We start from the raw sequence: 25,656 nt of genomic DNA, 5'->3' as shown, positions 1-25,656 counted from the left end.
ATACCAAAGGTCCTAATGAAACCGAGTACGACTAGTGTAGTGTCGACTATTGGAGAATACGTCGTTATTAATCCCTGGAGTAAATCGAAGCATGAGATGCATGGCAAAATCCATTCTGACTGAAACTACCAACTATGTAAGAAGCCTCGATGTGTTTTAAAATATGTAGTTAACAAATATTATGTATCCGGTTGAAATCAACATTTATTTATAATTATTGTTTTCTCGGGCCCCGTGCGTCGCAACTAATATGTGAATAGTGCGCTGTGTTCATAAAAATCGTAAGAATGCAGCGCCACACTAAAAAACTGATTTCAAAATCGCGCGAGTTGAGGCGCGTCGCGAGTCTCACTGGCGCGATCCGGTTTGGTGGCGGTGCGACAATAACGTCCTTCCAGGATGAAAACAACCCGTGTTGTAAATTAGTGTACATTTGCTAGGATGGAAGGAGCACACCAATAGACCATTTCCGTCAGACCTTACCCCCTATTTTTATATTTTTCTTCGAAAGACGATTATTTTTAATGATTATTGACGCTTTCAGATCTAATTTATATGCACTCCTGATTTTATTGTAAATTTTTGAAAATTCGAGAATTTACCACATTTTGAGTAGTGCGGCACAGTTGTTTCAACCCTGTGGGTAAACAAAGTGGAGATTTTCCCACAACTTTCAAAACCCCTGCGCTGAGTGTTTGTAGATATGACGAAATGTCAATGTCAAATCAAGCACACGAGACGACACGACAAAATGGAGAAATCTGAGAGAAATCTGAGGTCCGATGGGCAAGCCTCGTTGTAAATGAAGCCCATCCTTTACTATTGTACTTATAACAAAAACTTTTACCGGAAGACGACTGCTAATAGACCGTTTTAAGCTTAGCAAGTGATGGAATTCTCCTTGGAAAAAATTCTGCAACGCTGCGGAACGTTTTCTACAAGAGGGGCATATTGGCCGGTTTGTTTTGAAACGTCAAGAATTGGACCGTTTGCAGATTTTTCGGGGAGACCTACGAGAGTGGTAAAATGGGGAAGTATGTATAATCCATTGGTCATATGGTTCCGGAACAGCTTGACGACATAAGCAGCAGATATCAAACGGTAGGGTAAACAGGTATAGGCCCCCCTAAGGAAAAACTGCTCTATCGCAGTGGCAAATCCATTACTTATACAGTTTTTGGTGTCAAAGTGTTATTTACTTAGTTAATCATGCTTTGCATGCAACTTTCTCTTGCCTTCTTCTAAAGCGAGTACAAGACGTTATCTGCAAACGGTCCAATTCTTGACGTTTCAAAACAAACCGGCCAATATGCCCCTTTTGTAGAAAACGTTCCGCAGCGTTGCAGAAATGCTTCCAAGGAGAATTCCATCACTTGCTAAGCTTAAAACGGTCTATTAGCAGTCGTCTTCCGGTAAAAGTTTTTGTTATAAGTACAATAGTAAAGGATGGGCTTCATTTACAACGAGGCTTGCCCATCGGACCTCAGATTTCTCTCAGATTTCTCCATTTTGTCGTGTCGTCTCGTGTACTTGATTTGACATTGACATTTCGTCATATCTACAAACACTCAGCGCAGGGGTTTTGAAAGTTGTGGGAAAATCTCCACTTTGTTTACCCACAGGGTTGAAACAACTGTGCCGCACTACTCAAAATGTGGTAAATTCTCGAATTTTCAAAAATTTACAATAAAATCAGGAGTGCATATAAATTAGATCTGAAAGCGTCAATAATCATTAAAAATAATCGTCTTTCGAAGAAAAATATAAAAATAGGGGGTAAGGTCTGACGGAAATGGTCTATTGCGGGATTGGATACGCAAAACGACGCTTGGGTCGTGCTACCGGATTTCAACACGTGGGTTGAAATAAAACAAAACGACGCTTGGGTCGTGCTACCGGATTTTTTTTTCAACACGAGGGTTACAGAGAAATAATCCAACACGAGGGTTGGAATCAGTCAGTCGAAGGGTTAAGAATTGTACATGGAAAAGCGATATGAATTCTAACACACGGGTTGGAATAATTTACAAACAGATCTCGAGTTTGCATTGAGGTTAAGTTTGGCACACGGGCCAAGAGACACATGTCTTGACTTATGGTTCGGAAAAAATCTTAACGGTATTAAGTATTCGGTGACATTGAACTGAAAATACGGAAATAGAGTAAAAAGAAACAAGACACAATTCTAGCGAGAATCTATTATTCTATTTCAACTACTTTCTTAACAGATCATGGATACTGCCGAAAATCCGCAGGTTATTGAAGGCGAGGAGCGTGAGGAGGAGATTCCTCAGGATAAACCAGTATATGCCATATTACAGTCAGATCTTGATAGGGCAGTAGTTCAGCGAAATCATGCAGTCACGCGCATCTCTCAGATCATTGAGACAGCTGCAGTGTTTGAAAAGGAAGCGTCCCTTTTGGAAATCAGAAAAGACATGCTTAAAGATTGCTACAAAACGTACGACCAGATGCAGAGTACGCTTGAGCAATGGATTCCAGATGAAGTCGAAAATCGAACAGAAGTCGAGGTGAAGTATTTAACGGGCTTGACGATGTTTGAAAAAATGATTTGCGGCAAAAGAATCCAAGGCGCCAGTGTTTTCAACAGAGAATCAGTGAGACTTCCAACAGTTGATCTTCCGGTTTTTAGTGGCTCAGGAGAGAACTGGCTGGAATGGATTGATAAATACAATTCATTGATACACCAAAGAACTACTCTTCCAACCATCCAGAAATTCGAATACCTCAAACTGTCTTTACGAGGAGTAGCTCTCGGACTCATCGACTCATTGCCAACCACTGAAACAAACTACGCGATAGCCTACGATCTGCTGGTGCAGCGGTACAACAACCCAAAGCTTCTAATACAAAAGCACACCCGCGAACTATTTGAGCTGAAGGCAGTTGAGATGGAGTCAGCAACAGCCTTGCGAGATTTATTCGATTCGGCTCGCAAACATCTACGGTGCCTGCAAATTTTGGAGCAACCTGTGGAATCTTGGGACGCCATTCTGATACACCTAATGGCAAATAAACTGGATTCAGAAACTCGTAAAGAATGGGAGTCATCAGCCTCAGGAACAACGCAACCAAGTTACAAGCAACTGGAGAAATTCGTGAACGAGAGATGCCATGTTTTGGACGCAATACCATCAAAATCCCGACAAGCTTTAGAACCACCACCAGCGAAACGCCTAAGACCCGAAATTCGCGCTTTGACAGTGAATCGACGAAACGAAACTTACGGATGTGTTGCCTGTGGCAGGGATCACGCACTGTCCAGTTGCCAGAAATTCAGCGCTAAATCAATCGACGAGAAACTACAAATGGTAAAACGGTTTTCCCTATGTTTCAACTGTTTGAGAACAAACCACACAGCAGAGCAATGCCGGAGTCGAGGATGTCTTAAATGTGATAGAAGACACCATACATCAATTCATCGTGAAAATCAAACCAACAACAACAGCTTCAACAATAATCGTAAAGTTCAGATGGAGAACAAGCGTGAGTAACTCAGTAACACTCAGTAAATGACATGTATATTTTTTCATTTCAATAAATAGACCATTTCCGTCAGACCTTACCCCCTATTTTTATATTTTTCTTCGAAAGACGATTATTTTTAATGATTATTGACGCTTTCAGATCTAATTTATATGCACTCCTGATTTTATTGTAAATTTTTGAAAATTCGAGAATTTACCACATTTTGAGTAGTGCGGCACAGTTGTTTCAACCCTGTGGGTAAACAAAGTGGAGATTTTCCCACAACTTTCAAAACCCCTGCGCTGAGTGTTTGTAGATATGACGAAATGTCAATGTCAAATCAAGCACACGAGACGACACGACAAAATGGAGAAATCTGAGAGAAATCTGAGGTCCGATGGGCAAGCCTCGTTGTAAATGAAGCCCATCCTTTACTATTGTACTTATAACAAAAACTTTTACCGGAAGACGACTGCTAATAGACCGTTTTAAGCTTAGCAAGTGATGGAATTCTCCTTGGAAAAAATTCTGCAACGCTGCGGAACGTTTTCTACAAGAGGGGCATATTGGCCGGTTTGTTTTGAAACGTCAAGAATTGGACCGTTTGCAGATTTTTCGGGGAGACCTACGAGAGTGGTAAAATGGGGAAGTATGTATAATCCATTGGTCATATGGTTCCGGAACAGCTTGACGACATAAGCAGCAGATATCAAACGGTAGGGTAAACAGGTATAGGCCCCCCTAAGGAAAAACTGCTCTATCGCAGTGGCAAATCCATTACTTATACAGTTTTTGGTGTCAAAGTGTTATTTACTTAGTTAATCATGCTTTGCATGCAACTTTCTCTTGCCTTCTTCTAAAGCGAGTACAAGACGTTATCTGCAAACGGTCCAATTCTTGACGTTTCAAAACAAACCGGCCAATATGCCCCTTTTGTAGAAAACGTTCCGCAGCGTTGCAGAAATGCTTCCAAGGAGAATTCCATCACTTGCTAAGCTTAAAACGGTCTATTAGCAGTCGTCTTCCGGTAAAAGTTTTTGTTATAAGTACAATAGTAAAGGATGGGCTTCATTTACAACGAGGCTTGCCCATCGGACCTCAGATTTCTCTCAGATTTCTCCATTTTGTCGTGTCGTCTCGTGTGCTTGATTTGACATTGACATTTCGTCATATCTACAAACACTCAGCGCAGGGGTTTTGAAAGTTGTGGGAAAATCTCCACTTTGTTTACCCACAGGGTTGAAACAACTGTGCCGCACTACTCAAAATGTGGTAAATTCTCGAATTTTCAAAAATTTACAATAAAATCAGGAGTGCATATAAATTAGATCTGAAAGCGTCAATAATCATTAAAAATAATCGTCTTTCGAAGAAAAATATAAAAATAGGGGGTAAGGTCTGACGGAAATGGTCTATTGACTGTTTTTTAACGATAAACTTGCGACGATCGACGCACCACCATATTTCATATAACGGAGGATATTAGAACTAACTTGGAGGTGATGATTTGGAGGTTATTTGGCAATTTGGAGGTTAAAATCACCTCCAAACACTAGCGATTTTGCGGTGGGATGTTTACGTTTGATCACGAATTAAGTATTAACATCGTACTATGCTCACAGGGCTGACAGTGAGTCACTTTTTGATGACTTGGTAAATTTTCGGACCTGGCCACTAAAAAGTCTAGTAACTTTTTTCATTAAAAAAATGGTAATTAATGTCACAATTTTCGTGGTCTGATAATGAATAAACGATAATCTGGATCCACTTCTAAAACTTTTTGTTATTCTAATGCAAACATTTTTTGCTAACTATCTGCTAGATTCAGGTGAATGTTGCGCAAACATTTTTGACAGAATATCTGAAATTTATTTGATGGGTTTTGTAAAAAAAAATTCTAGGTAAGTTTAAAAGTTAAGTGTCATCATAATTTCTAATCGCCCTACTGAGCTTACTTAGTGATAATATCTGATGAAATCATCAGAGAATAGCCCGAAGCGATTTTGACCTACTTTTGGAAGGAAACTCAACAAAAAGTAATTCATGAAAGAAGCCTTAAACTTCACTGAAATTGAAACCAAAAAATATTAATCAAATTTTTCTTTCAAGAATTATGTCTATTATAATAGTAGTTCACCGGGAAGTTAGTTCAGATATTTATTAAGAATTGGATTCAAGAATTTTAGTTTTCCCGTTTTCCAGGTTTTTATTTGATATCGATTTAAATTTATAGCGAAGCATGCACCTCAAAAGAAAAGTAATCGCCTATCTCGATGTGTGGAAAATTTCTTGCAAGAAATGGTCAAGAAAAGCATTTTTCTTTGATCGCAGTACGCAGATGAAAAGAAATGTCATTTCAAATGGAGCTCACTGTAGAAAATTTCTTGACCATTTCTTCAGCAGAAATTTTTACTTTTCTTGAGCGGAACAGCATACTTAGCTTATAATGTGAATTACCTGTACTGCACAAAGAGTGCAGGCTACAAATATATACGAAATTAACACGTACCAATGTCAATGTAATATAATAAGACTATATTTACTTAACACATATTTATTTTTATTTCATATGATCTTCAAAAATTAATAAACAAATTGCAAACAAAATTATTGTGAAATAAAATGATCGGAAATTTTTTACCATTAAACAGTTTGATTAGGGGCTGTCCATAAACCACGTGAATTTTTCGGAGACCTCCCCTTCCCTCTCGTGGTTATTTGCACACCAGAATTTTAAAATTTATAAGTACCGTGGTCTTTGGTCACTCATAAAGCTATTTTTCTGATGTAATACTCATTTTTGATTAGCCATTTGAATTGTTTTGTTTTTTAACTGCGCTGAATTGCGGTACTTTACGATAATTCGTTGTCCATAGGATAAAATAGCTTACTAGAATCATCGATGTGTTGGAAAACAACAAATCTTTGCCATCCCAAGAATTCTATGACCACGCAGTAATAGTAGTTTTCACGCCCGATGGTATGGGTGCCCTAGCGTAGATATAGTTGTGAACCTTAGAGGAAAACAATATGCACTCTGTCTCGGAAAACACCCAGAATCCGTGTATAAATTTTTTCAAATTGGGTCCGAAAATGTTTAATGAAATCTTGTTTTTATTTATTGACACGAAAGAGCATGTTACTACAACTATTTTAGCAATTTTTCCCACTCAAATAACGACTACATCATATTTAAACTTTAATTTAAAAATTGGGTCCATAAATGAACCTTGACACTTTTGATCATGTTTGACGTTCGCTTAAACGACAAAAACACCACAGGGTTTTTAGTTTTAACACTGGGGTTGTTCCTATCTGACATTTCGGAAGGGACACGGAAAGCAAAATACACCCAAAATTAGAGTTTAAGCCAAAGAATGTGACAAAATCTAAAAAAATGTTGTTTGGCCTCAAACAAAAGAAAAATATTAAAAAATTGAGTAAACATGTGTTTTTGGCCTAAACTTAAGCGTTTGGCATTACAATTGGGACAGGCCTTTAGGACCCTATTCCTGCAAGGAATCGATCAAGGAAGCACTTTTTTCTGATCGCAGTACGCAGTTGAAAAGAGATGTCAGTTCAAACGGGAGTCGCTGTAGAAAATTTCTGCAAGGAATCGGTGAGAAATTTTTTTAGCAGCAAATCAGGCTTTGAAGGGTAATGACCTGGGAGGGAGAAACCAATACAAAATTTCTGTACGTCATAGTGAGCCGAGATTCCGCTGTCACGAACTGTCACTGTGAGCCCAGATCTCAAACATTGGACTAACATGAAAAAGCGCGTAACTGATGAAAACACATTTTCGCATTTCATCAAAAGTGACAAAAATTGAATGAAAATCAATTCATACACAAAATGTAAGTAATGTCACGTGAGCACCTTCCAACTGATTGAATATAAAGCATTGAAAAACGCATCGTTTTACTTTTTCCAATGAAAATTATTATTTATTGCATAGAAAACTGTGGCCCTTTTTCCATGTTTGTCAGGAAAGATCGAAAGTACACAACAAAAGAAAACTAGCGGTTTTCCCCAAGCCTGCCTTGATTGTTGTTGGCAAGCTGGAGTTATCTTGTAGTTCAAACAAACGTTGTTCTATGTTTCGTGTGTAGTATCGGTGCCTCCCTCTCAGGTAATGACGAGTTTACAGTGCATCAGTACACGCTAACTTTGAAGTACCCATTAATGGGTACTTTCGTACCCATTTCAATGAAAAGTGGTTTAACTCATTTAATGGGTATTGACCATTTACTCATTAAAGAGTATTTGGCTCAAACCTCAAAACATGGGTACAATTTACCCCTCATAGATTTCACAAAAATGGGTAAAAAATACCCCCCTCTTGCCGGCAAATACGGGAAACAACGATTTCGAAGGAGGTTTTAAAATAAATCAGACGACACAACACATAGTCTAATGAACATCATTTTATTAGATGATTACTTATGAATAAACTGCTAATTGGGATACTTTTACGTTGAATTTTTCATTGTCCGTGTCTCTTACTCCATATCTTCCTGTTCCAGATCCCGGATGAAAAAAACGCTCTCTAATTGCCGCTTTCCATGTTTCTTCGAGGGTTCTGTGTTGAGGAGAAGTGAATTAAGCCTTTGATGTAAATAGTTTGTTCAAAAAATAGTTACTTACCATGATTCTTTCTACAAATTAATGATATATAATTCGTGGCAAAATATTCAAAGTTTTCACTCCATATAACGACAAGTGGCTTTTTTACCCATTATTGTTGACGGACCTCATTCTTCAAGAAGAGTAAAATGTACCCTTTTTAATGTCAAAAAATAATACCCTTTTTCTGACAACTCAGTACTAAAGCTAAGTATGCTATTTTGCTCAAGAAAAGTAAAGAAATTCCATGACTGAATGGGTCAAGAAATTTCCTACAGGGAGCCCCCTTTGAAATGACATTTCTTCTCAACTGCGTACTGCGATCAGAAAAATGTGATTTTCTGGACCATTTCTGGGAAGTAATTTTCCACGCATCGAGATAGGCGATTCCTTTTCTTGTCAGTAGCAAACCAGCCTTAAGCTAAGTATGCTGTTACGCTCAAGAAAACCCGCATAGCTAAAAACGCTTTAATAGGTTGTCCAAACAATATGTAAAACATAAGTCATACGTTAACTGTTTCCGTTATTGTAGCCTATTTGTTTGACTATAAATATTTGACAGTTATTTACTGTATCCCACCCTACATCTACTATTCCATTACCGGTTAACGTACAGCTTGATGTTATCAATTAGTTCCATATAATCCACATTTGAAAATTATGAACAAATCGATTATATAAAAACATACGTGGGTTGTATCACAGATGGTAACATTTTGGGAAAACATTCATTGATAGTTACATACTGTTCACAAAACTGAAACAGTTGCCACACATACATTGAACATTTTATGGTTTCAGATTAAACATACCGTAAGTGGTATGGTTATGTGGCGCTTGTGTGCGTTTGGCTAGTTCGGTGAAATTTTTTCATCAGTCGGTTGTCATATTTGTTTTCATTTCTTCGAAAAGCATTTCGGGAGTTCCTGGTGAGATATGTCTAAATAAAGTTCTTAATTTATTTTCTGTGTTTTAAGGGGTGCCGGAACATTACTTGACTCCAGCATGCTGTTGCAAAATATTCTCAGGTGAGTTAAATTTTCAGTTTTTGCTGGGATAAGAGATGACAAATTTTCAATTGTTCTTTTCAGAATTCCATAAATACGATACAACAATGCCACAAAACTTTGCGGGACATTATTACGTCTATCAATGCTGGGCCTTAGAGCAAGAAATGGATCGCTGAACTTGATTTTAGCTTTCAGCAGTTGAGCAGTGATGTTTTTGATGTGGCTCATTTCACGCAATAAAGTTCCGGAGATAGGAAACCGTGCCACTGAATGAGACGATCTCAGCTGAAATAATTTTGTTTCATTTTGCTTGGCTTTTAAAATGTTGACTTTAGATCGTTTAAATACATGTAATGCTAAAATATTTTATTTGTTTTGTTTGTGTCTTCATTTTTTTAATCACGAGTATCGCATGCGGATGTGGAACCATTTGAAACCATAATTAAATAATTACACAAAGAGTGGACGTGTATTGTTCTCAACATATTGTTATGCTGTTCTGTAACTGTTTCTCGTAAGGTGGATTGTGAAAAAAATGGATAATATATCTACCATCTTGTAAACGGTAAACGAAAAATTTTGTTCGACAAAATCGGCTTTTCTGTATGGTTACATAACTTAACCGCCTATTCCCCACATTGTTATTTCTTCAATAACTATTTGCCAAACTGTCAAAACCAACTATGGTACGGTGCGTTTATTGTTAATATGGATGTTATTCAAAACTATTCAGATATTGTTCGAAGTGGTTCATAACAGTTTCGGAAACAGTACAAGTATGGTTCATAATTATGCGGGAAGTAAAGAAATTCCTTGACTGAAAGGGTCAAGAAATTTCCTACAGAGAGCCCCCTTTGAAGTGACATTTCTTCTCAACTGCGTACTGCGATCAGAAAAAAATGATTTTCTTGACCATTTCTTGGGAGAAATTTTCCACGCATCGAGATAGGCGATTCCTTTTCTTGTCAGTAGCAAACCGGCCTTTAACAATAAAAATGGGTACAAGAAACCCATTTAATGGGTACTTTAAAGTTAGCGTGTAGACCCTCGTTTTTCGCCCGAAAAGTCGCATTTCCGTCAACTAAATCGCGCAGTACTGTTTAAATCGACGAAAAACTACGCACTGACAGTTCGTTGAGATCGATATTTCTCCCAAACAAAAACAAAAGCTTGCATAAAATTACGATTGTTAGTCCGTTTTTTTGCAAACAAATTTGCTATTAGAATTATTAAATTAAAATAATTTAAAAATTTTACACCATATGGCTAACACTGCAGAACAAACCAAGGGCAAACGAGTAGCAAGTACAAAATGCTCGTCATTACAAGGAATTTCAAAGCCAAAAGTGGTTCCGTCTAACTCGATTGTTTTGGAACAAAACGGTGAGAAAAAAATACTGAAGAAAGTTAAGTTGAAGGCTCCGCCGAAATCCGGTAAAAAATTGCCACCCGAGTCTAATAAAAGCAACGAAAAAAATACGGGAACACAAGAAACGGCAGCTGGGAAGCCAAAGTTTGTATGTACATTCTGCAAAGTCGCTTTCCACGAGCAAGAAGCGCTGAAGAAACATTTCTTGAAACATGGCAATCAATCTCAAATCGGGAAGAACCCGGATCAGGCCGCAGGTTCCGGTAGGGAGAGTACCATTGACCTCATCGAATGCGAGTGGTGTCCGGAAACGTTCACCCAGTTGTCACGAGCCATAGAACACAAGTACCGGAAGCATAACTACGAGAGCAAAAACTATTTCTGCACTCTGTGCGGCAAGCTTTTCCCACTGAAGGTGGCCCTGGATCAGCACCAGAACAGCATCCATAAGCATGATATGAAGATGAATGTAAGTAGCTACTTACTAATAACTTAGCGGGGACGGTAGCGAGTCTCTTTTTATTGGCTTGGTGACATTTTTGAAGTCAGTCGCTATAAAGCAGTGGATCCCAACGTTTTTGAAACTGCGACTCCTTTTTAAGTTCTAAATGAAGGTGATTTAAATCGAAATTAATAACAATAAAGGAATTGTCTGACTGATTAGGAGCTGGTGGTTTGAATGCAGTACTAAATAAGGCTCAAATTAAATTGAAAGAAATAGCTACATAATTAATAGAGTAATTTTTCAAAGTTTTCTCCAGCATTTCAAAAATTATCGCATGAGAGACTTGCCAATAATCTTATCAGACACAGGGCTGGATCAGCTACCTTTTTAAAGATCTCTATTTTAATGCATGTCTCGAAAAAGCCGAAAAAGCCCCTGTTTTTATTGCGCATTTCTTTCACCACTGGACTATCGCAGAAGTTTTTACAAATGCGGGAAAGCTAATAACAGTGCGCGATTGTATCAAATCGAGTCAGTGTCTTCAGCGGGGTTATTCATCGCAGTCCAATGAATAAGTGCTCTGAAGACACCAACATGATTCGATGCAATTTCGCACTTTTATTCGCATTTTCGCACTTATGAAGCCGCACTTCGCAGTCTAGTAGTGAAAGAAATACACAATAATGAAAGGGTGCTAAAGTTACTATTTCAACCAAATAGCTCAAAATTACAAACTAATTTGAAAAAATATCTCCAAAGGATTTTTTCCTTATTCTGCTTGCAGTAAATTCTGCTACCAAATATTAGAGGCTCCAGAGAAACCTTCTAAGTCCCTTACGCGACCATTCGACAGGTTCTTCGGAATTTTTTTCTCAGATTCATTCATGAATTATTGTAGTGATTTCTCCGGAGTTTTCTTCTGCAATAATTTCAGGAAAAGCTCCAGAAATCCCTCAAGAAATTTCAAACGCCAAATGTTGTATCCATGCTTTATCAATACCGTTTGCTGAAAACATTTCAGCAATCCATAGTTTCACTTTTGAACTTGCTTGCTGAAATTTAGCAATATTGCTTGCTAGATTGTTGTCATTTGCTAAATTTCAGCTTTTAATTCTTATTATTATTATAGCTTTATTAAGGAGATTTTCAGCCCTAAGCAGCTCTTAATTCTGCAGATTTTCAGTAATTTATTTGACAGATTTAAAAATTTCTATTAGTTGTTACTCTAGGAGATCTTCCAAAGATTCCTACAGGAGTTCATACAAGAAACTCTCTCATGATTTACCTCATATTTTTTTTAAGCTAATTGTTTAGAGGTTTTTCCAGGAAACCTCACGAAAATCCTCCAAGAATTCATGCGCCGATTTTTCAGTATTTTTCTTTCCAAAAGAAGTCATCCACGGTTTCTCCCAGATTTTTTTTTTTTTAAAGTACCTCCAGAAATTGTACCAGGAAGTTTATTAAAAACTTTCACAGGAATTAAGTTAATTCAGAAAAATTTAGGGATTTTAGGCATAAATGTCCCAAATGGAATGGAACATGCTTCTGGAGCTGGTTTTCTGATACCTACCTTGATACCTTGATTTATTTAGAAATTTATTTATTTATTATCGTCAATCAAAGTAGACTACATGTTAACACTTAAATCTATATACTGCTATATCTTACAGAGTTAAAGTATATTCTTAGGTTACTACGCGACATTGTTAAGTCTATTGTTTCGCAATGTTGATTATATAAACTCATCATTCGGTTTAGAGGAGAAAATTTTGCATAATTAGTACGACGGTGATTAATAAAAAACAAGTTACGATTCCTCAATTGCCGGGAAGGAGTATAAAAATTTAAACTGTTTAATAGGTTAGGAGAATCAATACGATGCGAAACAATATCGTTCACGAATGAAACTATAGCGAATTCACGGCGCTTTTTCAATGTCTGAATATCAATGAGCATGCATCTTGATTCATAAGATGGAAGAGGGAAGGATGTCCAGCCCAATTTACGAAGAGCATATAACAGAAATTGCTTTTGAACTGATTCGAGACGTTCTTCATGCGTCTTCATAAAAGGAGACCATACAATACTACTATACTCTAATATAGACCTCACGTAAGCGACGTACAAAGTTTTAATAGTGTATGGATCATTAAAGTTAGAACCAAAGCGTTTGATAAAGCCAAGCATATTTGTTGCTTTATGTATAATGGTGTTGTAATGATCGATAAAAGTGAGTTTTGAGTCTAAAATTACGCCTAAATCTCTGACCCTATCGCATTTTTCAACGATTTGATTTCCTAAAACTACAGTTGTTTCTTCTGTGTTTCGCTTTCTGCTAAAAGTAATTAAATTACATTTTTTAACATTTAACTGAAGTAGGCTTTTACTACACCATTCATCAAAAATAGATATTTCACTCAGATAGATGTCAATGTCGTTAGCATACTTGATTTCCATGAATAACTTCATATCGTCGGCATAGATAAGAATATTTATATGCTTAAGAATGTAGGAAATATCATTTACATATAATATGAAAAGAAGAGGTCCTAGATGTGAGCCTTGAGGAACTCCTGATGTAACTTGGATAGGATTCGATTTTTTACCATTATACCTCACTATTTGTTGCCGATTTGTTAAATATGATTGTATTCAGTTTAAAGATGGTTTATCAAATCCTATGTTTTCTAACTTGAAGAGTAACATAGAGATATCAATGCGGTCAAATGCTTTGCTGAAATCAGTATACAGAGCCTCTACATAGTTACCATTGTCCATAGCATTCAAAGTATAATTGGTGAATTCTAGTAAATTTGTAGAAGTGGAACGGCCTTTAAAAAATCCATGTTGTGCATTTGTAATTCTGTTCCTTAATTGCCCAAACAATTTTCTATTAACAATGGATTCAAAGAGCTTTGGAATACAGGAAATTATAGCAATTCCACGATAATTACGAATATCAGTTTTCTTCCCTGATTTGTAAATAGGTACTAAGAATGATTTCTTCCAGATTTTAGGAAATTTGCCGGATTTTAGTGACATATTGAACAGCCAAAACAAAGGAGATGTTAATTCAACAGCAAGCTTCTTCATAAATACTGGAGGAATTTCATCAGGTCCTGCACTTTTTGTGGCATCCAATCCTTTCAAGCCTGATAAGATGTCTTGTACACTTATCTGGTGCACACTAATGTCATTTGAGGGGGCAGGGAAGAATGAAAAATAATTTTGGTCCCGATCCTCTTCTGAAAATGTCGTATAGATTTCTTGGAAAAACGTTGAAAAGAGGTGGCAAATTTCTTCCGGGTTGTTAGCGTCTTTATCGTCAAGTTGCATTTTTGATGGTAGATTGTTTGATTTTAATTTTGTTTTAGTATAATTAAAGAAACTTCTTGGGCATGACTTTATATCGCTCTCAATTTTTCTATTATACTCTTCAAGTGCAGAATTTATAGCAATGTTCAACTGTTCACATAAGTCCAGGTATTTCTGCATATTATCATCACTTCCATGTTTTTTATAAATTTTGTGAGCCTTTTGCTTTCGATTTTTTAAATTCCTGATATTTCTATTGAACCAGATGGGATTTTGTGAATTACCAAAAAGTTTTTTCCTTCTCAGAGGTACCTCTTCACGAATAATTTCCATTAGTAAACTGTAAAATATATCAACAGCTTTTTCGACATTATTTTCTTCTCTGATAAGTGATTGCCAGTCAATTAAGTTTATTCTATTTTTTATGTTTTCATAATTTGCATTATCGTATTCATAGATATCCTCATATTCGCACACTGTGGGTCTGCAGTTATTGTGAATAAATAATGAGTATTCCAGTGCTGTGTGAAATGCTTCATTTTTCCACAAGGGTGCAATACTTTCAGTAACGTAGAAATCTTCTTGGATGTTTGTCAATAGAAAGTCAAGGTAACAATTTTGCCGATTTTTTACATGATTAATTTGGTTCAAGCCCAAAATTGCAATTTTGTCGAAAATTAATTGTAACGTTTCATTTTCCCCGACCACTGGAAGCATGATGCCCTCATTTTCAAAATCAGGAATGAAGTCAGCATTGCGTTGGTTGAAGTCACCATATATGTGTACTTTCACCTCAGGGGGAAGACCAGATATGATATCTTCAGCATTTTTGAAAAAGGAGTCGTAAGCATGTTTGTTGGCATGATCAGGTGGAAAGTACACTGATGCAAATACATGTTTTTCGTTTTCTATATTTACTTTCACCCAAACATGTTCAAACTCTTTGAATTTCGAAGAACAAATAATTTCAGAATTAAATTTTGAAGAGACTGCAATGAGGACCCCTCCTCCTGATTTTCTTTGTGACATAAGAAAATCGCGATCGTCTCTAAAAACGTTATAATCACATCCGAAAACTTCTTCGCTTTTTATAGATTCGTCCCAACTTGTTTCTGTGCCTAATATGATCGAAAAAGATGACGCTAATATGTTTTTATGGATTTGCTTGATTTTTGAAGATCCTCTCATACGATTGAAATTCTGACAATAAACAAGAGCCTCGGAAGCTTTTGGAAGGTCTACATCATGCCTTGCATTATCAGATTCATTTAAGTGTTCATCATTTAAATTTATACAATTCCTATCACAACTCGAATGGTTGCCGCAGTCATTTGAGCCTTCGTCATAGCCTAAATTATTAGCAATACATTCATTGCGTGTTAAGATACTAATATTACCTTCCTCTGTGAAGTGCGTCAATTCTGGCAAAAACACTGGCAGGAGCACCTTCCATTCAAACGTGCTGGTGCGGCATTTGTTCGGTGTGGCGTATTCGGTTGTCTGTCGCTAGGGTACGGGTTCAGCACTTCTCCTCTCTGGAATGCTATGGTTGGACGATACGAAGTGGGAGGTGGTCTCGAAAATCTTTCCTTCGCTGCTGCTAGTAATTCTCTGTCTAGAAGAGGAGTATTTGTTCTGAAGTCAATATCTCCTGCGGCATTAGTATTGCTACGGTTGTAACAGTTCCTACTGGTATTTCTCTGATGGATGATGGAACATCTGTTGTAGCTCGGCTCATTGTAGTTTCTTCCATTAACGGTGGCTACAGCGTAGCATTCCTGGGGACGGACCTGATGTAGTTGTTAGAACACACACCTCTCACGCCGAGGACCTGGGATTGAATCCCATCCTCGAGATAGTCACTAAAAATTTCAGTGACGACTTCCTTCGGAAGGAAAGTAAAGCCGTTGGTCCCGAGATGAACTAGCCCAGGGCTAAAAATCTCGTTAATAAAGATAGAAAAAAACAGCGTAGCATCACGCCATCTTCGTCGGTCTTGGGCGAAATTTCTCCAGTTGCCCGAACGTTTAGTGTCGCCAGGTCTTCTTCCACTGCGTATAGCCAGCGTATTCGTGATTTTCCCCGAAGCCGCTGACCTCTACATGGTTCCCTGCTGAATATCTGCCGTATTGTACACGCTTGATAATATTCGCATCATGTGTACACTTGATACAACTCGTGATTCATGCGTCTGCGCCACACACCATTTTCGAGTTTCCAACCGAGTATTGTCCGCAGCACTTTACGCTCGAAAACACCGAAAGCTTTCCTGTCCGGTTTTCTGATACCGAGTAATTAAAATCCATTTCATTCATTCAGCAATTAATCAAGAATTTCGTTCAAGATAACTTCATGAATTCACCTGGATTTTTTCTAAGGATTAGCCAACAGGTAATACTCTGAAGATTTATTCAGGTGTTTATTCAGTAATTCTTTTACGGATACCTAAGGAATTCTTCCAGGAATTTTAAGCGAAAAATGACTTCAAAAATTTCAAATGGATTTTAAAGCTACTCTGGAGATTTATTCCTCCAAGAATTTTGTTCAAAATAACATCAAAAATTCAACCTTGGACTTTTGTCGAGAAACTCTTGTGAAATCTTCTGATTCTTGTTTGGGTTCCTTTGTTTAATTTTTTGGGTTCCATTATAGTTCTAGTGCTGGTTTCTGTTTAGTCCTGTTTTCAGGCAGAAGGTCTCTAAAGCTCCTATTTTAAAGACACTACCTCCAGAAATTCTTTAGTGATTCTTCTTCCAGAAATTCTCCCAGTAGTGTTGCAAGGGATTTTTAGAGTAATTTCTTCAGAATTTGCTACAGGAAATCCTTGAGCACTCCAAAGTTTCTACATTCAGTAATTTCCCAGAGACTATTCCAGGATTTCCTCCAGATATCTTTTGACAAATTCTTCCGCCGATTTCCCCAGTTGTTATAATAGGAGATTTTCCAAAGAGTTCTTTCAAGAAAATGGTTTAGTGATTTTTCCAGGGAGACGTACAAGAGTTCCATGCATTTTCATATTAATTTCTCCAACAATCCACATTTACTTTTAAAAATTACTACAACAATCCATCCAGGGAATAATCGAGGATATAGTATATATTCTTCCACAAATGCCTCAATATTTTCGACCAGGGATTGCTCTTGAATTCTCACAGAAATTTCTCTAGAATTTTTCCAGCATTTTATTCAAGGGTTACTTCTGCAGTTCTTCCAAACAATTTCTTGATTAATTTCTTATCTAAAAATTTAATTACATTGAATAATCATTGCAGTATTTCGTCCAATCATACTTACACATTTTTCTTCAGGAATTTTGTGAGATATTTTTTTCAACTATCTTAGCAATTTGTCTAGAAAATTCTCCAAGATTTCCCCGAAATTCAGTAGTTTTTAAAGAACATTGTTTGAGTTAATCAAGCATTATTTTAGAAATTAATCACGTTTCATCAGATGCCACTTAAAAGTTTCCTTTTGAAATTATACTGGAATTAAAAAAAAAAATCTTGACAAATTATTGGAAGATTTCCTAGTTCTTCTTCTTCTTCTTTCTGGCGTTACGTCCTAACTGGGACAAAGCCTGCTTCTCAGATTAGTGCTTTTATGAGCACTTCCACAGTTATTAATTGAGAGCTTTCTTTGCCGATTGACCATTTTTGCATGTGTATATCGTGTGGCAGGTACGAAGATACTCAATGCCCTGGGAATCGAGAAAATTTCCTTTACGAAAAGTCCCTCAACCAGCGGGATTCGAACCCACGACCCTCAGCATGGTCATGCTGAATAGCTGCGCGTTTACCGCTACGGCTATCTGGGCCCCTAGTTAAATTTTTCAAATCATTTTTGGAAGAACTCCTTCCAACATTTCTTGGAGGAATTTGAATTCCTGAAGGTATTCTTAGAGAAATTTCTGAAAGAAATCCTAAATAAATCCTGAACGACAATGTTGTAGGAAATCCATGAAAATGCCTAAAGAAAATGAATTTTGGTAGAATCATTGGAGGAATTTCTGATGGAACTTCTGAGGTAACTTCTGTGGTTAATAACCACTGGTTATCCTTGATACTTCTGGAGGTACATATATTTTTAATATAATCCAAAGAATTGAAACATTTTTCTAATTTGATAAAAGTTTTGCTCCAGATTATCTACAGAAGATTGTTCTATAACCATACGGCCTAAAACATATCAATGAAAAAAAGGTTGTGCTTGGTCCAAATTATGCAGAAATCTTTTACAACTTTTCTCAAATATGTTTTTCATTAACATACGGCCAGAAACTTTCTGATTAAGTCTGCACTGAATAAATTATGCTTTGTGTGAAGCATTTTAAGAGTGTGCTTCAAATGTGATTTCCTGCGAGACAAGCAAATAAACAATGGTTAGCACTCCTGGAAAAGATTGTGTTCAATTTGAACGGCCTAAATATTCTAGTCCGCACCCCCTAGCTATCACCTATGGTACCTACCTCTTATTAAAATTAAAAAAAAAAAAATGTTCAGGACCCCCCGATATAACATTTCCAAACCGGTCGCAAATGAAAGGGGAAAGATTAAGCTTTCATTTGGTGGGTGTTTTAGCGATACTGATTTTTTTAAATTATTGTTGTCTCTGGTAACCGTGATTTTACGTTAAAATCAATAATTTTTTATTTGCTAATATTTTGTTAATAGTTTTGTGCACAGCGAATACCATAAGCTAAGTTTACAACTACATGTGGTTTCAAAGTTTCACCATTTTTCCTAATTTTGAACATTTTGCCCATCTGGATGCAAATTTATTGATATACATTTGGAATAATTTTCAAATAAAAGTCTTAATGCTTCAGACTGTCTACAAATCCCTCCCCTTGGTTATGCGATCTTGCCGCGATGGGAGGGCATAATCCATTAGCCCATATGATGGAAACCAAAGGCGTAACCTGTAGTGGTGGTATCACATTTTGGCATTTTTTTTTGCTTAAAGCCGCGTCCTAATTCATATGGCATAGACGCAATAATATCTCGGATGTGATCCAACGGACATTCTGCGTCATTGATAGAATTGATGCCCATTTCAAATAATGAATCTATTCGAAGTGGACATTAATACTATTGGTGACGTTCAGTTTGCCTTTTGCTAACCAGAATGATCCGTAGCCACTCTTACTATTAGCTAGCTAGACACATCGTTATCATATACGACATAGGGAATATTAGGATCTCTTAGGAAAATGATTAGTAGATTCACTGAGTAGAAATAAGTGGCGACAATCTTATTTTAATATGCCATAATAAGAAATACCTCTTTTGTAACAGCGGTATAAATAATCTAATTCCAGCTTCATTTTCGCAAAATTTACAAGTAGAAAGTAGGCGTTGTGAAGCATTGCATTTGCCACCGAAAAGTGAATCTTGTAGGAGACTGTAATAGGAGCCTAAGGTAACTTTACTTTTCAATATTCACTATAAAAATGACTATGGAAAGTAACACGCTGAGATCGATCATTAGGGTACATTTGCTAGTTTCGAAAAATTGTTGAACAGACAAGGAAAGCGACTTTTTTCTTAATGGATATATGAACGTAATGACGAAAACATACTTAAAACAACAAAAAACGAAATTAACTAGAACTATTACTAAACAGCCTAATTTTGTTAAGACTTGACGACAATTGACATTTAAGACTCTAATCTTACGTAAAAGACAGGAGTAATCAGAACAGCACTTGAATGACAAATTATTCAAAACCATTTCGACTAGACAGTATTAGTAAGGACACTACTATTTCAAACAAATTCTGATGGAGCTGCTGATTTTCACAATGCTTCCTTTTCTCAGAAGCAAGGGAATATGGGTACTTTTCAAAAACTACCACGTCACAATACTAATAAAAAAGCAGTGTTCATGTGGGCGCCATTGCCTAGTCCGTCTGAGTATTGGTCCTGGTAGAGGGGAAACTTGGCAAAAGCCAGACCAAGGGTTCAGCCTTGACAAGTTAAGCTGTCAGGCAGCTCCAACTGAACACCATACAAAAAAAAAAATGCTTCAGACTGTCTACAAAAGATTGTTTTATAACTATACGATCAAGAAAGTATGTTCTCGCAACAAAAATATCACTTTTAAATAGCTAAATTTTATTTGAAAGGGTTAATTTTTGTACTACAATGCACTTTTGACAATGTTTACGTAGTAATGTTGATGCTTTAGTTAAAATTCTCAGTGGTCATATCAATTTATTGTTATTCATTAGAATCCTAAAATAACAAAAATTTGGTAAGAACGTCACAAACAAAGGGTGCTTACTGCTTACTGCTTATCTTGTCCCGCTTACCCCTGAACAAAAATAAAATTTGACAACAACATACGAAGAATTACTAATTGCCTTTCAAATGAGCTGTAAAGATTTTTTATTGATCGTATGTTCACAGAGATGTGGACATAATACTTGTGTGTGTATGTTTTTAGGGGGATATGCCAAACTGTAACTGTGTAACTAAAACCAAATTCTTGGAGGGATTCCTTAGAAAGCCCGCAAAAAACAACTAAACGAACTGCTGACGAAATTTTTGGGGCACACGCGGGCAAATACCTTAATCAATTTCTGGAGAAAATAATAAAAAACATATTTAGAAATACGACCAGTAACACTAATAAAACTATTTAGTAATAATGATAAAATCTTACTTTGACAATTGAATATTGCTAATATCATCCTTCCTCGTGGAAAAAAGTCATCGGACAATGTTTTTCCGAATCACTATCGGTTGGTGGGGAAGGCGGGGCAGTATGGTCATACGGGGTAAAATGGGCCACCTTCCATTTGAGCTTAAAACACAGATTTTGATCTCGATAACCTTAGGACCTTATAAAGTATGCTTCAATTAGTCACCACCGTGAGAACTAGGCAAAAAACTTATTTTGAACTTCATATATCGATAACAATCTGAAATGTTGATGCTACTACGAAAATCTTATAAGATTTTGGATGTAGAAATAAGCTTTGCATAAAGTTTTGTTTATTGACTTCAATTTTTTTCACAGCAGTTCGTTCTTCCATTATTTATAGGCATTATGTGCACAAAATTGTATAGATTCTAAAATAAATTTTCAATAAAATATAATTTATATGAAACATCTAGGAACGGGGCAATATGGTCATAGCCGGTCAAAGCTATCTTATCACAAAAATAGATAACCAAAAATGGCATGTCATTTTAGCAGTTTCATTGCAATATTGTTATCGCACGTGATTTCAATTAAAACTAGAATTTTTAACTGGTTAAACTTATTTGAATGACTATGTTTGAATACTGAAGCTCTTAGAACCATGATTTATTAAACTGTCAGCAAAACATACCTTTTCATGATTCAAATCAGACTTCAACCCAGTTTAGTACTAAACTCTATCATACATTATTGTCTTCTTCTAAGTTAAGCCTTGCAAACGGTTTTCCATTTAAAATAATAAGATTTAGTATGGTGGCTCACATTGCCCCGTAGGGGGGACCATTTCGCCCCGTATAGTGTAGAGTCACAAACAAAATAGTGTTTTTCAAAAATGTTCCCAAAAAAATTCTAAGTAATCTTTCTACCAAAATACAACTGTGGTATGAAAGGAGATACTTCAAACTACAAATTAAGCTTATGGATCGATTAAATTGTATTGTGTTTCTATGCTTTTCAAGAACTTTTGCTTAGGTGGACCATACTGCCCCTATTGACTCTAATATTTGCTGATGCTACAAGCAATTGAATTTTGACATTTGACAGCACTGGCTTCTATCTTCCACTCTTAATCTATCACTTTTGATCTATTCGTTCATAGCATGTGCTAGATCCAGAGACGGACATGGAATTTTTTCCCTACACTTCCATTCTTCCATCATTATAGCACGCCTTTTCTTATGCCTGATACATAGGCAGTCTGCTAACCAAAAGCAAACCATAAAATCACCTTACCGTTATACCTTCCCGCATAAGTATATGCAGGGGTATATCCGGTCTACTGTGGGTCACTTTTAAATGCATAATCAATTCATCCCCCTCATTGGTCTGCATTATGACGTGAAAAGCGCCATTGTTGTCTAAAAATAGAAGATCACCAGCACTTATACTCTGAGGGTGTCTGTTAGTCCCAAATAGTCTTCTGTTTAATTCCTTGCGTAAGTGTAGCTGATCTGACGATACTGGAGTACTCCAGTACTCCAGCTACTTAGCAACCACGGGCGGCCAATCAAGCTCAAGCTTACCTAGTAAAATTTTAAACACTTCACGCATCTAGTAATTGTATTTCCAGATGGCAGTACCTTCGTTGACTCGGATTTTATCACTATTTTCATAACTATTTTTATTACTATTTGTGGCACCACTTTTCGCTAACTTTCGTCTTGTAGCTTGTAATATAAAATCATTAAAGATAAATTTGTGTTTTTAAGGTACCCCGTCTGGATTTCATTTGCGGCTTTTGTGGAACAGCTTTCATTTCCGAGTCCGCTTTGGATTCGCACGTTAAGACGGCCCACAATTTGGAAAAACGAATGATGGCTCATCCCTTTATCCCCAATCCGTCGAAGAAGGTTCGGCTCAATCAAGCTGGCGAGATAATCTCCATATACTATTGCCATTTGTGCGGCTCGGAGTACATGCTTAAGTTCAATCTCCTGAAGCACATCGAGGACCACCATTCGTACGAGGACCGGTGTGCCATGCCGGAGGATATGCTCAAGTGTAGCACCTGTGATTCTATGTTCTACACAAAAAAGGCCTTCGACGCTCACAATGTTCACCACAAACCGGAGGACCTCTATGTCACCAGTGAAGAGCAAAGGTTGAACATTGTGGCGAGGGTGGATCAGGACTTTGACTTTCGGCGAGTCCCGACCGCGCTCGATAAGGCCTTGGGATCGCTTAGCAGCAGCAGTACAGACTCGGCGGTCACTCTTGCTAAAAAGCATGGAGGGAAAGCTAAACGCGCCAAAGGTACTTCGAGTACGGCAACCAACAACTCAGCGTTGAAATTGCATTCCAGTGGGGAAGTTAATGGAATTGACGTACTAAAAATGCTGTTGGAAGGAGCTGGAAAGTGAGTATAGATGTTCATAATTATAACTTTCTGATTAATTTAAGTAGTACCTAGTAATGATAAGGATTAATCTGCGAATAAAATATCGGAATGACTGCATACGACAAAGGCGCATAAAACGATTATTGATCCGAATACTCTGGGAACTATTGATGTGGATTTGGTAATAAGCATTTCAGTCAACTCTCACTAACTCGATATTGAATGGACCACCGAGTTAAGGAGGTATCAAGATACAGAACAGAACACATATTTTGCAATTTTTGAAATTTTCATTATTTTGACAAAGTAGCTATATTCGTAATAGTGAAGTAAATGTGAAAAACAGTAAATTTTTTTGCACATTTATCAACATGAGTAGCGTTCAGCGGGACAATAAGAGTGCAAGTAAGGTTGTGCACTATGGGGATTTAACAGTAAGGTACCACGGGACAAGTGGGTAAATGCGATAGGTGAAAATAATTGGTATATTTAACTTAATATGTGAATTAACGTTTTAAACTCATGCGTAAACCTTTGAGGACATTGAGCACATTAGGTTAGGCAAGAGATTTCTAAGATATTCAGCCATTATTGCATAATAGAGCGAAAGATTGTAAACCTATCAACTACCACTCCGTAACAAGTTGGCGGCGTGCAATCTTATTTTAATATGTTCAGCGGAAAAAAGTTGGGGGACATAATTATCTGTACCACTTCAAGTTGTCCCTTCTGACAGTTTTAAACTGCAATAAAAAAAAGTTTTAGAATTAATTCGACATAGACCTAAAAATACTAAATTGAAACACCGTCAATTTTCTACTCACGTGGGGCAAGTGAAAAGTTTCTCATTTGAGATTGAATTTGTGGTTTCTCTTTAGGTAGCAATAAGTATACAAGTTTCGCAACTTCTCTAAAAAAAGGTTGCCAAATATTAAGATATTAATATGTTTACTTCGGACAGCCGATTAAAAGGAAGACGTTGATTTAAAGATTTCAAGATAAGAGAACGCACGGAAATCTCGTGAAATGTCTATGTACTTATTTGAATGGAATGTCTAAATACTTTATTGAAGGATTCCGTTTGATTGAGTTATTACACGATTTTCTTAACAAATAACAAGCGGTGTAAATTCTGCAGAGCAGTAGGTGAATTCCGGCGCACATTTTCTTCGAAGAGAAGAAATTTTCTTCCATAATCCACCAGCAAGAAAATTTTCTTTTCTTCTAAGAAAATACGCGCCGGAACTCGCCTGCAGAAATGCAATTGCTGTCCCATGATGTAAGAACTAACATTAGAAATGTTGCAGTTATAATGTTGTCGAATCATTTCAACAAACGTAACTGAGCAAAAGAAAATTCAAGTAACAAGAATAAAATTTTCTTTTGTTTATATGTTGCTTATGTTATTGTTCATTGGGACGCATTAACAAATGTTAAAGGTAATAGAACTCGTGAATATAACTGTTAGTTTTTGAATTTATTGTTCAAAACGATAAACTTTTCACTTACCCCACTTTTGAGCAAGTGAAAAGTAAGAAGACGTTTTCCAAAAACTTTTTCTGTGCTTTTTTCTTCAATTTTACATAAAAATAAATTTCAGCATACTGGTTATATTTGGTGGGAGTCAAGCTAAAAAATAATATTTTTAAAATATACACGACCTCATTTGTTTCAATTTAAAGACTCTAGGCTTTGAAGAATCCCAACTATACGAAATCCATTACCCACTTCCCCCACGGTACCTTTTAAAGCGCATAAAACGATTATTGATCCGAATACTCTGGGAACTTTTGATGTGGATTTGGTGTAAGCATTTCAGTCAACTCTCCCCAACTCGATATGGGATGGACTATCGAGTTAAGGAGGTATCGAGATACAGAACAGAACACATATTTTTCAATTTTTGAAATAGGGTGTCAACCTTCATTTTACTAACAGTATAATCATAATTATCAAATTCAAATTATAATTATAAAATTAAGTAACATTTGGAGGATATTTGAAAATATTCATGGAAATATCGAAGTATACCACTCTTATATTTGCATAGGAAACAGAAACAGATAGCATCGAGTTAGAGAGGTATCGACTTACAGGGGGATCAAAGTTAGGGAAAATATCGACATACAGAATATCGAGTAGAGGAGAGTTGACTGTATTTACAAAAAAGGGGAGGTTTTCTATTTCGAAAAACCGCCAAGTTTAAAATATTTTTCTGTAGTATTTTTTTTTTCTAAATTAAGGAATTCATGAGTCAAAGCATAGTTTTCCAAACTGTGCGTCGCGACCCCAAGAAGAGTTGTATCATTCGCCCATATATTCAAATACATCTTGAAACTCATATTAATTATGTAGCGTT

General features: G+C 36.7%; 1 protein-coding gene and 2 long non-coding RNA genes across 3 annotated transcripts; 2 read left to right on the top strand and 1 right to left on the bottom strand.

Moving 5' to 3' along the window:
• Nucleotides 1-7,898: 7,898 nt before the first annotated feature.
• On the bottom strand, nucleotides 7,899-8,234 carry LOC110674489. The gene is made up of 2 exons (XR_002498909.1): nucleotides 8,137-8,234; nucleotides 7,899-8,071 (listed from the first exon to the last, which is right to left on the bottom strand). It is a non-coding gene; the product is annotated as an uncharacterized LOC110674489 (long non-coding RNA).
• A 477-nt stretch (nucleotides 8,235-8,711) lies between these two features.
• LOC110674488 lies at nucleotides 8,712-9,494 on the top strand. Its single transcript, XR_002498908.1, has 2 exons — nucleotides 8,712-9,143; nucleotides 9,207-9,494. It is a non-coding gene; the product is annotated as an uncharacterized LOC110674488 (long non-coding RNA).
• A 757-nt stretch (nucleotides 9,495-10,251) lies between these two features.
• On the top strand, nucleotides 10,252-23,423 carry LOC5566947 (zinc finger protein 423). Its single transcript, XM_001651308.2, has 2 exons — nucleotides 10,252-10,963; nucleotides 22,669-23,423. The coding sequence occupies exons 1-2, from the start codon at nucleotides 10,388-10,390 to the stop codon at nucleotides 23,317-23,319; spliced, it is 1,227 nt and encodes a 408-aa protein (XP_001651358.2). The 5' UTR covers nucleotides 10,252-10,387; the 3' UTR covers nucleotides 23,320-23,423.
• The last annotated feature ends 2,233 nt before the right edge of the window (nucleotides 23,424-25,656 follow it).

The sequence above is a fragment of the Aedes aegypti genome, chromosome 1 (assembly GCF_002204515.2).
Source record: "Aedes aegypti strain LVP_AGWG chromosome 1, AaegL5.0 Primary Assembly, whole genome shotgun sequence".
Classification (NCBI taxonomy): Eukaryota; Metazoa; Arthropoda; class Insecta; order Diptera; family Culicidae; genus Aedes; species Aedes aegypti.
Note: the sequence above shows the minus strand (reverse complement) of the source record. Positions and strands in the feature narration are given on the sequence as shown.